This window comes from Limanda limanda, chromosome 4 (genome assembly GCF_963576545.1).
Source record: "Limanda limanda chromosome 4, fLimLim1.1, whole genome shotgun sequence".
Classification (NCBI taxonomy): domain Eukaryota; kingdom Metazoa; phylum Chordata; class Actinopteri; order Pleuronectiformes; family Pleuronectidae; genus Limanda; species Limanda limanda.
The window spans coordinates 11698339-11714599 of NC_083639.1; the positions used below are offsets into that span (position 1 = coordinate 11698339).

A 16261-nucleotide genomic window follows, 5' to 3' on the forward strand; every position below is an offset into this window, starting at 1 on the left:
CAGATCTTGTACTTGAACTGAATATTAATCCATTTCATTTCTTTTTCAGAGCTTTAAATGGATGCAAGTATAACATGTTTTCGTTTTCTATCATCAAAAGTGTTTTGTTTGTATTAACCGTTGATATTTATGATATTCAAGTCCATTTAATAAATAACTTGATTTTTGGACATTACACATTTGAAATATAATGTTATATATTCTTTGGGAGGAGCCAATGCGGGTAAACACTGTGAGTTAACATATATGCCACAATCAATGCAATTTATATATGCAATAAATATGACTCTGCCTTTAATATTTAAAAAAGTTCTACTCTTAACTTATAATGAATAGCTATTGTTATTATCAACTCTTTGCCTTCTATTGGCTTCTTTGGTAATCATGTCATCGTAGACCAGTACCTACAGACACAGTATAAACTTTGGACCTGCCAACCGCTCCTCCACTCTTGCTCTTTGACCTCAGCCTCTGTTTCAAACCAAAGATGAGCCCATAGTTTAATTGTACGTCCAATGCTTAGCCTATCTTAGTTTTGTCAGTCATATGTCGTGGTTAGGTGAAAAGGCCACAAGTCATTGAAATTGAAACGTTTTGTTTTGTTTATCTTTAATTGTTAAGCCCAGTCTGGTGAGCTGATGTGCAGAATCAATTCAATGGTCATCTGCATTCATTCCGATTTGCTCATTCTCTCTGTTAAAGCTGGAGACCAGAGAGCTGCAGACCTCATTCTGATTTTCAGACTTTAAGCCTCAGTATTTAGAAAATGCGTTGACTCGTTGGAAGGGTACAATAGATGAGGGCGTGTGTCAGTGTGTGTGTGTGTACTTGTTTATGTTACCTTGTCAGGACCAGTATACCTCGTGGGGACCAAAGGTTAAGGTCAGGGTTAGCCATGAATTGGTCATGGCTATGGTGAGGGATGAGGTTTTGGTTAGATTATCCACAATTAATGGAAGTCAATGCAAAGTCTCTCTTGCAAACCTGTGTGTGTGTGTGTGTGTGTGTGTGTGTGTGTGTGTGTGTGTGTGTGTGTGTGTGTGTGTGTGTATGTATGTGTGTGTACGTGTATGTGTGTGTGTGTGTGTGTGTATGTGTGTGTGTGTGTGTGTGTGTGTGTGTGAGTGTGTGCGCGCGCGCATGCGAGCGTGAGGCGGGCACACTAACAGTGATTATGGTTAGAGCTCCTCCTCTGCTCATTCTTAATCCCTTATATCCGCTAATACCGCAGCGCACACATGTACTCAGCTGCTGTCAGACAACAAACCAAAGTTCTGTGGGACGGAGCAACGTGTTTTGAACGCTTTTTACTGACCTCTGCGGAAGTCTGAGGAGAGAGAGAGAGGGAGAGAGAGAGGTAAGAAGCCTGAAGATCCCTCCTCTTCGTGTGTGAGTGACTGATCACCTGTCCACCTAAGATCAGTTGTTTCTGTCAGTGACTCTGGCCTCCAGATATAATCCTGTCTGATGGACGTGCCCTATTAATCTTAATTGTTGATTTCTGAATTGCTTTGCTGAGTGGCACAGCATTGTGCTGATTAGAGTACAGACAACCGAGAGTTGAGCTGTGGTTAAGTTTACAATAAATATCTCTACAGCCAATAATGACTTTTCCTGTTTTTCTGCTGGTGACATTTAACTGAACGGATTATCTTTCTCATGTTTTGATTGATGTGCTTTTAATTTGAAATCCTCTCTCTGTTAAGCACTTTGTAACTTATGATTAATATCATGTTGTTATTAATAGTTCATAAGCGACTGACTCTCTGCAGCATACAGACTCTCAAAGTATCACTTGCAGCTCCTTTCTAGGTTTATTGTGGCCAGTTCCTGATGTTGATTAATTTAGTTGCACACCTTTCCCCAATCCCCACGACTTTAAAGCTATTATCAACTATCTGCATAACATTTGCTATATTCACAATTGTCCATTGTGAAATGTTCACTGCTGATGCTTGTAATTATTTAGATATCAGATGAACCCCAGACACCAGATAAAGTGGGTGATCAGTATCTTTCAACCAGGGAGTGTCTGACTTATAACCGTTTGTTTGCAGTTCAAGGAATGGAGGCAAACCAGTTCCCATGAGTCACTGACACAACTGAGCATGTCCTATAACATGAAAGGCCACCTCCTTGTTTCACCTTTCTCACTGTTTATGCTCCTGCCTTGGATGTTTTCATCCTGGTCACCTCCCTCACCGTCCTGTCATTTTGTTTGTTCTTATCTTTGCTCACACAGCTGATCGACATGGCCTCCCCCGACGACACCGAGGGCTCTCTGTCTCCTGTGGATTTTATCCAGCTGCAGCAGTACATGGAATGTAAGTTTAACTTTGGCACTTTACATCATTTCATCAGTTAGTTGATATTAGCAGCATGTTAATACTGCATGTAACACATTACATGATCATCTGAAGGTGAGCTTTATTGATGCTCAGTCTGCATCGGTACTTGCAGAAAATCTCTCTGGAATGTGTGCAGCTGCTTTTAAATACACAAGTCAAGAATGAATCAATGTAAAAACGTATAAATATTTGCATCACAGAATACAAAATATAGATTTACACACATAAATACGTCGCTTTTTTTCAAGCATGACCCCTTTGCTGCTATAACACAAAAAATGCCCCCACGAATGGACTAAAAAACGATTATCTCGTTTTATTATATACTAACATAACTTTCAGCATTAACTGTTCAATTAAAGCAACTAATATTCAAACCGAGTGAAACATTGAATCTTTCCAGTAGCTAGGGTGTCATAACAGAATCAAAGAAAATTTATTTTTTAAATATACCTGAAATTTGTGAGAGACTGCTGGTAAGCTGTGGATATCTGTATTACACAAGAAGTGAGAGCAGCAGATGTGGCTAAGTAGACATCATCATTATGAGGAAGTTCTCATTCATGCACCATTAAATTCAAAGAGGCGTCACATGTGCGATGTTCTCTGGAGGCTCATTCAGCATCAGAACAGAAACACAAACAGCAACTCTAAAATGTAAGTGCATCGCTCTTGAGCTAATGCAGAGTTTGATAGACCTGTTGACAGGAAACAGAAAGGGGCTAAAAATATGCTGCCTTCCACTGAGAGGCTTTGTTTGAAAGAAATGAAATGGGTCTGCATGCTTTTAGTGTTGGGGTAAAGAAGGGGGGGGGGGGGTTGTACTGTTGGATAACAGAAGAATGGATGATTACACCTGCTCCTCTCTGGCCCTTTAAAAAAGCTCTGCCATGTGTCAGCAGGGCCGGAACCCAGATTTAATGCAGGATACACACAGTTTGTCCACGTCCACGATTAAGTGATGAACTCACGTGTTTTGTCTCGGCAGCCATGTAATCAATGTGTGGAACTAATGGCCGATAAAGAATCCATTCACTCACCGAGCTTCTCTGTTCTCACTTGTACTGTGAGGTTTTTCATCAGAGCAGATTGATGTTTTCCGATGTAACAGGTTCACTTCAGGTGGCAGTGGATTTCATGTCCTGTCAACTCTCTGTTTGCAGACAGCAATCTAAGGGTGAAAGATGTGATGAAGGAGTTTCACCCTGGAGGGCGACTGGCCCAGCACAGCATGGGGAAGGTAAGAGACTGTCCCCATTCCATGTCATTTGGCAGACGCTTTTATCCAAAGCAACTTACAATTAGTGCATTCAACAGCTAGAGGGTGTAGAAACAGTTGTGCACAGTTATACATGTGGTTCTACATTTAGAAGTTCATTATTTCTTGATAGTTTATTTTATTGTGATGTTTCTGATGAAAATAATTATTGCAAATATCGTGAAAATCATGCTTATTTCTCATTTCAAGCCCAAGTAAATATAAATGTCATTATTAATTTAATATAGGAAACTTAATCGACATATATCTTGAATTCTCTGCTTAGCTGTTGACAAATTTCTCTTCATCTGCACTCGGAATTTTGCCTTCATTCAAAATGTTTTCATTTTTCATGGTTTCTTTAAAGAGCATTACCCTAAATACAAATGTGACATTAACATATTGTTGTTGTGTCTCCTCTGACACCTGCTCTGATTTCCCTCCTCAGTGCGTTGACGCAGTGGGTTTCAGTCACTTCCTCAAGACGTACCTTGAGGTTGATGAGTTTCCTGCGGATTTCTGCCAACGCCTTTTCCACTACTTCCAACGCATGGAGCAGGATTGCAGCACAAAGAGCCCACTGCCCAAAGGAGGTAAATCATTCTGCGTGTCTGAGACAAAAGCACTGAGCTCAGATGGTGGTTGGGGGATGCAAGTTAGAATATAAACCGATCAAAGAAAGACAATTGCTACAAACAGTTTCTCCTGTTGGACCCTTTGTCTGACACCCACATATTTGTCTGTCTGATGTTTTTCCTCTTGTAGTGCTGCGTCACAGGAACAAGGACGTAGGCACAGCTCCGGAGATTAGTGCACCTGTTCCAATAACCAGCTTTGATCAAATATGTGCTTTTTTTATTCCTGTTCTACAGTTCAATCAGGACCTAAAAAAAGCAGTTTTGGCTTTAGTGATGTAATGATGATTCCAGTTTGGTCACAATGTTCTGCATATCTCTTTATTTTCAGAAGGGGTCTTTCTTCGCGATGTGTCCTGTTACTTCTCAGTGCTGGAGGAAGGACAGCCTCGAGAGAAGCTTGAGTGTTGGTTTGATCTTCCTTATCTACCGCACTTTGTTTATATATATATTTTTATGTATATGTTATCTATGATGTGTACGCCTGAAAAATGAAGAAACATTGGTTGGATCACTGATTTTCTGTATTTTGCTTCTAGTTACTTTCAAACTTTATGACAAAGATGGCAACGGACTCCTGGACAGTTCTGTAAGTTCAAACTTTTCACAAATTCACAGAATATATGGGACGCTTTCGTAGTCAATTACAAGAGTGAACACATGCACATTCATTCAACAGTTTTGTTTTGCTGATAATGTTTTGCGTTGGGGTTACTGTCCAGTAAATTACAATTGCTTTCTAAAATAAAGATCTCTCAGGTGGGCATCTTACTTGCAAATTGTTTAGTCAAATGTGTGCGAGCAGCACAGACAGTGCTTCTGACAGCGAACGTGTAGCTAATGTGTTATGTACTGTTTATTGTTAAAGTTGCTGACACAATCACGGCACCTCACCATCAAATATGTCATAATCATAATTCAAGGTTAGTTAATACATTTAATTTGATGCTCCTCCTTATTTCCTTACAGTCCAGTAAATAGAAGCCAGCTCATTAGGTAAAACAAGTTCTTATTCATCCAAAAGAAAAAGATATAAACAGCTCTCAACCTCACATCACTAAACAAACAAATGAGGGGTGTTTAAATGAGAAGACCCAACTGCACTTGGACTGAATTTACAGTTGTAGTCTGCAGATAATTTCAGCAAAGGTCCTCACATTTGTTAACTAGTTTAAAAAGGATTTCAGTGATCCACAAGATTTTTAATTATGTGGTGTTATAAACCTTATTGAACGGTTGCATTTGGATGTGCAGTAAGATTTATAAGGCCACACCAATGTCCACTGTGAGTGTAAACTGTGTTGTCTCTCCATCAGGAAGTGGATCGTATAATCACCCAGATGGTGCGAGCAGCTGATTACCTGGGCTGGGACGTGGCTGAGCTCAGACCAGTATGAATCTCTTTTTTTCATTTTAGAACTGGCTCCAGAAGCTCATGAACACGATACATGACGGATGACTAATAATCCGGAGATGTGTTTGTGACTGTGCAGGTGCTGAAAGACATGATGACAGCCATCGATGTGGACGACAGCGGCACCGTCACACTGGAGGAATGGTTGAAGGGAGGCATGAACAATGTGCCTTTACTTGTTCTGCTTGGACTGAAGGTGAAAAACATATTTAATGTACCAACCACATTATAGAGTTTCAGTAGAGCTTTACATTGCTCATGCTCTATTTTATGTTTTCCTTTGACAAAGTCCTTTTTGATGTATTTTTCTCTTTCCCCTACCCACAGATGAAAGAGAAGGACGGGCAGCACATCTGGAGGTTGAAGCACTACAACAAGCCAACTTACTGCAGTGTGTGTCAGAACATGCTGCGCGGCCTTGGAAAGCAGGGACTCTGCTGCACCTGTAAGAGCTCACAGCTGCCACTAGGGAGCAGACACGTACCTCATACATAGTTAATAAAACTAAACTAAGGGAGTCAAATCGTGTTGTTGGCTTTTAGGGTAAACGCAGGTTTTCCCGGATAAGACTACATGTAGTAATAGAATCATAAGATACTGTGGATAATTTTTTTTGTTGAATTCGGTCACTTTCTAACTTGGGTTTATTTTTCCTCCCACAGGCTGCAAGTACACTGTCCACAATCAGTGTGCCAACAGGAATCCTGCACCCTGTGCTGGCACCTTTGTCAAATCCAAAAAGGAGATCGGTGTAAGAAAGCACAACAATACTATTTCACCACTGTCGTTTTCTATTTGTCAAAGTTTTTCAGTGTTAAGTTAATCTATAATCTCAACCAGTAGAGTCCCCTTGTGAAACAGTATTTAAATTCACTAGATCCAGATTTTTATTTGGATCTGCAACTAATTGCCCACACTGAGAACAAAATGTTGAAAAACCACGTATCTCACAGTGTTGAAGGAAGAAAATATTAGAATTCTGAATTTGCCCCTGATCTGGATCTGCACCAAAATAATGGCTTCTTTGTTGATGCAGACCACATCCTTGTGGTAATACCTCCAGTAGTTTAAAAAAAAATAATCCTACTTGCAAATCCACCAACCAACAAACAAACAGACAGGGGTGAGCCCATAACCTCCTTGGCAGAGGTTATATTACCGTTCCCATGTTTTTAGTAGAATACATTCATGGCAGTTGTCTTGTCCCTGAGCAAAACCCAAATGTCAGTGAGAGTGAACACATTATCAGCAGAAAGCATTACGGTGCATTACTCTGTAATAAGTGCAGCCCATCAGTGTTTTTTTTTTTGAAGTGCGGATTACAGCTGGCACAGTCTGCTCCGTACATCTGTTTAAATGTCCTAATTTTGCACGAACGCAGACAATGATTCTGTCCAGAACCGTGTCACAGCCTCAACTCACTGCTTCACAATATCATTATTGCATCTCAACAGTGAGCCGCCCAAAATTTTTCATTTGCTGTGGCACTTTTTAGTTGCCAGTGCCCTTCAAGGATATTTGATTTGGTGACGCACGTCTGCCAAGTCGATGGTTATCCAGAAAGTCATAAATCTGCAATCGTCTATAACTTTAACAGCGAGTCAATAATGATGTAATTCTTTCCTGCAGTCATTCAGGGCTGGATTGTTTTGCTGGCACCACAGTGGCAAACATGAACATTGTTCACCGAAATGGATTTTATTAGCATCTTAAGACTTGTCCAGATATTATACCAATATGTGAAAACAACATTGGGGGATGGAGTCCCTTCTATGGGTGGAGAAATGGTGAAAATAACTAGAATATCCCTCAGAAGAGGCCCAGCAGTTGCCGTATATTCAATCAAGCTGGACCAAATTGCATGGTCCAGCTTAGATTCATAGATATCAGTTCCCTGAATGTGCCAGATTTTTTTCATCAAGATCCATATACGATTCCCTTGGAAATTGGTGAAATTCCCTGATCCGCTCCGTGATCTGGATCTGCACCATAATAAAATGGATTCTTCCCTGACTCATACCACATCCTTCTCCCAAGTGTCATGTTTGTAATGCTGCTAACAGCCAACGCACAAACAAAGGCTCCTCGGGGGGAGTTAATTTGTGGGTTACACCGGTGGGACCTCACCTCTGTCTTACCCTCTGCGTCTCAGGTAGCGGCTCACGACTGGATCAGAGCCGACTGTAAATCTTCAAAGTGTCGGATCTGCCACAAGAAGATCAAAACTTTAGCAGGGAAGCGATGTGCATGGTGCCAGGAGATGGTGAGGACTGAACATGTATACTCTATATATGTATACAGTAATGCATGAATTACATAAAAACCCTTCTTTCCATGTTCACTGAGTCCTGTTTCTTTTTAAGCGTCATGATGAGTGTATTTTCTCTGGCTCGTCGCCCTGTGACTGTGGGCCACTGAAAGATCACATACTGCCTCCGTGGGCCATATACGCCGTCTCAAAGGTAAAACTTGAGTAGTACGCTCACTCTGTAGTGTGCACATGTTAGCAAAGGCCCAACAATCCTGCTGAATTCAATTTAACTGCACCAAATGCACACATTTATCGATATCAGGCCCGTAAATATGTCTGAAAATCTTGACATTATTTCTTGACAAATTCACAAAATTTTTGAAAACTGCCACATTTCACTTTAATTAAATCCGCTCCAAAAGTGAATGCCTTGTTTCTTGGCCCATACCCCAATCTTCAACCAAATTTGATTAAAATTGGTTCAATAGTTTTTGCAGGTTCCTGCTTACAATCAGACAAACAGCGATAAAACAATAATGAGCAGCTTAAGCACAAGATAAATATCAATCCCATAATTTGGTTTAAGAAAATGAAATGATTATTTATATTATTGCTAGTTAATAATCTGTTGAATGAACCTTTGATTCCTTCAGGAGGAGGACACCAGCCTGTTGAATGTTACCCCTGATGGCCACATCCTGCAGGTCTGCCTTCATCTGATCTTCCTACATACTTAAAATATATTTTGCAGCTATACAAATGTGTCTTCTATGGGAGTTCTCTTTCATGTCCTCTGCCTAAACTAACATCTGCTCATTACTGATTCGGGCAGGATCTCCAGTTTTAGTGATTACTAAGTATAATTTTCATGTTTAGAAAGATTATACTAGAGTCTCTGTGATCTATTCGGTTCAGATCAGTCATGGACAAACACAACAGTGGTGGGTTTGTCTGCATCTGCACAGACAAGCTCTCTGATCCAATGCTTAAGCTTTATATTTTATATTTTTAGTATCAGATACCGCTTGAAAGCTTGAAAGGTGCTTGTTTGTTGTTTGCCTCCCGACAGAGAACAGTAATACGACAATGATAAGAAGTTATCAAAGCCAGAAAAGCAGCGTAATCCACTTTTCTACAACACATTTGTTCAGTATGTCCCAAACAGCTGTATTTGATAAATTGCTGGATACACTACTTGTGTTTCTAATTTGTTTAAAGACATATTTTAAAGTATATTTTTGAACATTCATTGCAAAAAATATTTCAATTGAATAAAGTTTACAATAATAAAACATCTGCTGTTGCCATTACAGTATGTGAGAAAAGCAATTTTACTTTTAGTGCTAAATAAGACACAAATGGACTCCGCATTATAAAGCAACAATATGAGTTTGAATGGTGATGATGATGCTGCCTTAAAGTTTTAGGAATTTTTAAAATAAAGTAAAAAACGTGAACACAACCTGTGGTACTAGATTCAATGGTGGTCAGACAGTGAGATGTTGCTTTACCAGATGAGTTAAATAATCCTGTATCTTCTTCTGTTGCACATTTCTTTTCAGATTGCTCCACTTCCAGACATTCATCCTGTGTTGGTGTTCGTAAACCCCAAAAGTGGAGGAAAGCAGGGTGAGAGGTAAGCAGCTCAAAGTCTTGATAATGTTGGGAGAGATTATCACTATAGGAGTTTAAAACATATAACTGTTAATAAAAATATGTTACCAAGCTCTATGTGCAATATTTATACCAAATAATCTGTTGATATTAGTTTTCCTCTTGGCATTCATGTATTATTAAAAGTTCCCCTATGATTCCCACCCCTGGTGTAAATATATGATAGTTTTTAGATGAAGAATATTTCCCCTTTGAGTTGATTTGGTCTTCTTTCCTTCTGTGTCTGTGTTTTCTGCAGAGTGCTCAGGAAGTTTCAGTACCTGCTGAACCCCCGTCAAGTGTACAACCTGTCCAACGGAGGTCCTGCACCAGGGTACACCGCACTTTCACTGCCGTGGGCCTCGCACTTTGTCTGTTTGTCTTTTCTTCTTGATGACTTTGACTTTCATCTTTTAGACTGCACTTCTTCAACAATCTGCCGGACTACAGGATCTTGGTGTGTGGAGGCGACGGCACCGTTGGCTGGCTCCTGGATGCTTTAGGTACAGCAGGTCCTTCTGGGTTTCAGTGAGCAGACAGAGACAACCGTCTCCGAGGCTAAATGATGTGACCTGTGATTTCAGACAAAGCAGACCTCAAGGTGCATCCTCAGGTTGCCGTCCTGCCTCTAGGTACTGGGAACGACCTGGCTCGCTGTCTACGCTGGGGCGGAGGTAAAACCATGAATGCCTTACCTCTAAAACAAAACTAGTATCACCCAGGATTTGGTACTTACATCAGGGGCATATGCTGTTTCTATTTGTAACTCCATGGAAGGCTATGAGGGGACTGACCTGAGGGAGATCCTGAAGGAGGTTGAAGCCAGCAAGCTGACTCCCATGGACCGCTGGAGCATCCGGGTGATAACAGACGACTCTGAAGAGGCGGGAGACCCTGTGCCAAATGAGATCATCAACAACTACTTCTCTATTGGAGTCGTGAGTCTCTACAGCGCACACACCTCACATAATAATTGATTGATTTATTCAAGCCTTCAACGGATATCTATCTGCAAAAAATCTTTTAATTTCTTCCTGTCATAAACGTTAAGTATAAAATGTTGCTTCTTATCTGATTTGACATGATTGTGCTTGTGTCCATGTGAGCAGGATGCTTCCATTGCTCACCGTTTCCACTCCATGAGAGAGAAACACCCCCAGAGGTTCAACAGCAGGTGAGGACTTACATTACCTGTGTGAGTGTTTTCCTGAAGAGTGTAACATAGATGACGTTGTTGTTGTTTTTTAAATCAATGACAGTGAAGTTCTTTTTGTTTTCTCTTTTTTTTTTAAGAATGAAGAACAAACTTTGGTATTTTGAGTTTGCCACTTCTGAGACCATCTCTGCTTCCTGCAAGAGGCTAAAGGAGGTTCTCTCGATTGAGGTGAACATTTCTCCCACAGTCATTCATTTGTTTCACCAGTACCAATGATATGCTAACGCTCAAAGTCTTGCTTTAGTTACTTATAATGAAAACAACCTGTTATTGTGCCTCCACCAGTGTTGTGGGAAACAACTGGACCTAAGTGGCATGTCACTGGAGGGCATAGCTGTCCTCAACATACCCAGCATGCACGGCGGCTCCAACCTCTGGGGCGAATCCAAGAAGCCTGATGGCTTGCCAGAGGCGGAGCGCAGTGAGGTCATCACTGATCATGATCTTCTTAAAACGATCTCACAGGGTGAGGCTTGAGTAGTTGGGCCGTCTCTACTTTCCTAAACCACTTTACGCACAGGGTCCAAATATTATCATTGGACCCTCCCTGACTACTTTCAGGCAGATGTAGTCACTCCTGTCGACTCCAATACTGATTTAATCTCTCTGTTCTTCTGTGTGTTCCTTCACTCTGCAGACATGAGTGATAAGCGTTTGGAGGTGGTGGGGCTCGGGGGAGCTATGGAGATGGGACAAATCTACACTGGACTGAAGAGTGCTGGGCACAGACTGGCACAGACGTCTCAAATCACCATCAGGTTGTGCAATTTTACCTTTAGACAAATATGTAAAAAATTCAGAAAGTATATACAAAAGCATACACATCCAGTATTGGGGCTCAACAGAAACAAAACAAACAAAAATTAGACACATATTAGAAATATCTGAACACCAGTGAAGGCTCCCAGAAGCTTTTTATTTTCTTGTGTAACACTTTGGGTACAGACCCTTCTTCAGACCTCTGCCTGAAACCTGGGAGTGAATTTAAATCTTTATTTGGAGACTCAACTGGTGTGCAGACATTTTATTCTTCTGATAAATATATCAAGAATACCCAACCATCTGTTCCTGTTATTGTATCCGTCTCCTTGTCGTCCGGTGTAAACACACATTTGGACATGATGATTGGGCGGCTGTGGCTCTGGAGGTAGAGCGGGTCATTCACTAAACAAAAAGGTCGGTGGTTCGATCCCCGGCTCCTCTTCATGATGAAGTGTCCTTCGGCAAGATACTGAACCCCACTGCCTGTTAGGGCTGTGCCGACAGTGTTAAGGTGATGTGTGATGGAAAAAGCACTGCATATATATATATATATATATATTTATGTACATATATCCAAGTAGCAGTGTGTGAACGTGTGTGTGAATGGGCCTCAAAGTGTTTTAGTGTTTGTTAAAAATTTCTATATGAATGCAGTCCATTTACCATTTACTGTGTTCACATATAATTGATACAGAATGATTAAATCTCACTGTCTCTCCTCTGTGTGTGTAGGACACTCAAAGCTCTGCCCATGCAGATTGACGGGGAACCATGGGTGCAACCTCCTTGCACTGTAAGTGTACTTCAAGCTCAGTCATTGTGTTTTGTGTTTAGAATATTTGAAGACATTGGTAACAACATTGTAAAGAGCTACATCTTGAGCAACATTATTTCTATGATTTTAACACAACATTGTCTTATAATAATCTATTGTTATAGATCCACATAACCCACAAGAACCAAGCGAACATGCTCATGGCTTCACCGACCAAACCATCATCGTTCTTTCACCTCAAGTGAAGAAGTGTCTCCACTGCGTCTTCCACGCTGCAGAGGGTCACAGCAGACCACCTGTATGATCGTTACCAGGATGCAGCATGTGTATTTTAAGAGGATTTTGATTGCTGAGTGTGTAGTTATTGTAATGTAAGTGTGTATTAGTGCTTTGCACTTAATCCCTGATATGGTTCTGAACTAAGTCAAAGTAAAGACAGCTTGCACTTACCCAGTAACCCCAGTGACATACCAACGCTGAATTGCAAATCTCACCACTCAGTCCGATCAATGCCATCGTCTGCCAACTTAAATGTAATGCATCTCTTTCTTGTGTTTGTATATGAAATAATAGAGTGTCTACAGTATATAATAAGGAGTATATATCTACTTCATTCATGTTGCATTAGCTTCTTCTGTGCTAAGTCAAATTAACAGTGGTGTCTTGTTAGGTCTCACCTTTGCTTCCTAATGCAGCTTTGTTCTGGACGACAGCAGCTTGAAGCAGCTCACCTTACTCTCCATGATCTGTTCAGATGTCTTTCCGTGTCAACAAATATATAGAATATATTCATTCCAGTGTCTCTTCGTCACTGTTTATTATATACATGTTGATACGTGTAGTATAATGCACTGTACTACCAGATTTACAGAGCTGTGCAGAGCAGCCTCTTGGAGTATTTTAATACACATATACAGTACTTGACATAATTCATATCAATTGTCTCTGTGTTGTTGTCCTGTAACTTTGCAGCATCTTTGTAGCAAGCTTCTCCTGCTGATTGGCCTTTTGGAATATGTTCAAACAAAATACAGGAATCGAATAAAATATTATTGATTCAAATTGTGACAAATGGCAGCATACTTTAAAAACATACAGTAAAAAACAATGTGTAGTATTTTTTCTATGTTGACCTTTGTCAGGTCTCAACAGTGCTTGTATTTTGTGGTGACTTGAGTATTTATGTGAAGATTGATTTTGATGCAATGTTATTTTTCACGCATCCCACTTATTGAAACCATAGGAGGCATAATGCCTAAAGCATGAAAACAAACCTTTGGATCAAAGTGGGAGGGAAAGCAGGACGACTAATCCAGAGGGTGTGAAGAAAAGTGCCAGCAGCAAAGGTTTTGTTCCGTGTACATTGAATGTGTGTATGTGTGTGTGTGTGTGTGTGTGTGTGTGTGTGTGTGTGTGTGTGTGTGTGTGTGTGTGTGTGTGCGTGTGCGTGCGTGTGTGTGTGTGGGCGAGAGAGACGTGCTTGCAGACTTGTTGAAGTAGCGTCAGACATACAAAGTCGCTGCATTGCACTGCACCATTTCTTTCCATTTGAAGGAGGCTTTTCTAAGTTGCGTATCTTGGGTAAATAATATTATAAATATTATGGTAAAGACATGTATGAAAAGTGCCCTGAGATAACTTATTATAATTATGGTATGATCTCTGTCTCTACAAATAAACTTAATTGACTAACAGATGTGAAATTTAGTTGGACTTGCTATGAGTAAAAATCATCTGATAAATGTCACTCATCTTGTCTGGTCAACAGCTTTTTAACATTGTTATGCTTATTTAAGTAAACACAAAGAAGTTAGACTGTTTTGTTATGGTTATGATGGTCAAGAAATAAACTATTATCAGGCTTCAGCTGCGTGAAAGGCCTAAATCACCAAATAGAACTACAACCTCTTTCTAAACATCAGTACTTTAGTAGCAAAGTATATAACACTGAATTACTCTATATAGCACTGGATAGCTGAAGCTATAGTGATACATCATAATATTTACATTATATTTTGTACTGATGTGCTAGGAGGCTTTCAAATAAATTTTGCACAGTAAAATACAGAATTTGTCACTGGAATGTAACTGTTGAGAGGACCTGAAATACTGTACTTGGGTTACTTTCCATCTCTGCTACACAAGGCACCACTGTAACCATCAGCTGATAATTTGTTGACAAGCTGACAAAAGTTCAATGAGTAGTTCTGCGTTCAAAATAAGAAAAAACCTTGTGTTGTATTCTTTGCCTGCAGGTTTGAATTTTACAGTTAAAACACTTTCAACAGCACTTACGTTGAAAGACACATTAATGCTGCCCAGTTCTTAATTATGTTGGCATGCGTTTGTTCTCATGTGGCCGAGAACAAAAAAGAAAGATAGATACGTCCAGCCTAGAGTGATTCTATCTTCTATTCATACATAAAGCAGCGTTGTGTTTACAGCCCAGTGTGATGATGTCTGTTCACTCCTGACCTGAAAAGCCTCATTAGCTGCTTCAGAGAAAATCTCAACCTCTCCACACCTCGAACGACCCGTCTCACTTTCTTCATCCTTAAATAAGAAACAGGATCACGTCCAAACGTCCCCTGAGACGGTTCAAGTGTTAGTGTGTGTTGTTTTTTTTCCTGGTAGTTGTGGAGAAGTTATGTCACGAGGGGTATACGGTGATGCTTAAACTGATGTTGACAAACGGACGTCTGCAGCTGAGGCTGTGACACGCATAGTGCCAATTGTATGATGATGACATTATGATAGTATGAAGTGGTGTCCGACTTCACATCTCTTGAAGTCAAAACGTTAATTGCACTAATTTTCATACGCGGGAGTTCAAAGTAAAGATCTTTGTTCCAGCTGAGGATTGATCATGTTAGTACACAGTCTGTCGCTAAACTGATTTTCTACAATGATAATTTGTCGTGAAATTAATAACAAAACCATCATTCAAAAACTGATACCTTGTCTGACAAATAAAAGTATGATACATCATCATATTAATGACCAATTATTGAGTATTCATCAATTTATATTACTTTTGAAGTTTAGAATTCAAATATTTTTTAAATTCTATTTATTGTTGGTTTATAATAATTATATTATAAAAGTCAAAATAATACAAACATATTGGGTTAAAAATTAACTTGTTATTTACCTTGGAAACAACAACTTATGTAGATGTTCAAATTTCCATGTTTTGATTTGGTGCATGATTTTTTTAGATGACGTGAAATGTGATGAAGCTTGTGCACCGCATAACAAATATAGATTGACCTACAGAATGACCTACATCTGAAGTTTCAATCCAACATGGTCGCAACATGTTTTTAAAAGCTAATGAAGCGCATATGATGAGATGGAAAGCCCCAGAGCAGCTACTAATGGAGCTTGAGATAAGGGTGTTTTAGCAACTGTAAAAACATGAGTTAAATCAATATGGAGAGTCAAACGAGTGATAAGACATGATGATGATGAGCCATAAGAGAAAAAAGGATAATATCTTTTTCAAACATTTAACTTCACTAGTTACATATTTGGAAATGTGGTGAGGGGTTTAAGTAAAACAAAATCTGTGGGTTGTTTACAGTTAAGATGCTGATGATTTCTTTAAGTTTGTTCTTTACTGTCATTTAAAATGACTAATATTATATATCAGTAACAATAAAGGCATGTTGAAATAAAAACATGAAATAATATTATCAAGACTGAGTGGTTGGGAATAATATGAAACATGAAGGAGGCGATATATTATTCCAAAACAAAAACACATAAAGTAGATGGATGGATCTGGAACTCGAGTGCAAAGATACTTGCAAAAGAAATTGTGCTTCTGAGACTTTGCAACGTTTAATTACAATATTTCTTGAATGGCCTTATGTTGTTCAAATATGCAAGAGAAATATGTGTTGAGATATTTGTGTGAGATTGTTTCTCCCAAACTCTGCCTTTTATT

General features: G+C 39.7%; 1 protein-coding gene across 4 annotated transcripts; it reads left to right on the plus strand.

The window, feature by feature from the left end:
- Positions 1 to 2251: 2251 nt before the first annotated feature.
- Positions 2252 to 13336, plus strand: dgkab (diacylglycerol kinase, alpha b). Of its 4 annotated transcripts, none has more exons than XM_061069821.1 (23): positions 2252 to 2328; positions 3471 to 3588; positions 4055 to 4199; positions 4573 to 4647; positions 4781 to 4830; positions 5558 to 5632; positions 5735 to 5851; positions 5983 to 6100; positions 6318 to 6406; positions 7808 to 7918; positions 8019 to 8117; positions 8560 to 8610; positions 9469 to 9542; positions 9819 to 9893; positions 9977 to 10062; positions 10144 to 10233; positions 10337 to 10497; positions 10669 to 10733; positions 10853 to 10943; positions 11061 to 11241; positions 11413 to 11533; positions 12270 to 12330; positions 12477 to 13336. In XM_061069821.1, the coding sequence occupies exons 1-23, from the start codon at positions 2252 to 2254 to the stop codon at positions 12555 to 12557; spliced, it is 2211 nt and encodes a 736-aa protein (XP_060925804.1). In that variant the 3' UTR covers positions 12558 to 13336. The 4 variants fall into 4 exon arrangements, with proteins under 4 accessions (XP_060925804.1, XP_060925806.1, XP_060925805.1 ...); XM_061069823.1 differs by having other exon boundaries at positions 2252 to 2324; positions 3512 to 3588; XM_061069822.1 differs by lacking the exons at positions 2252 to 2328; positions 3471 to 3588; positions 4055 to 4199; positions 4573 to 4647 and having other exon boundaries at positions 6318 to 6466; positions 8563 to 8610.
- Positions 13337 to 16261: the final 2925 nt, after the last annotated feature.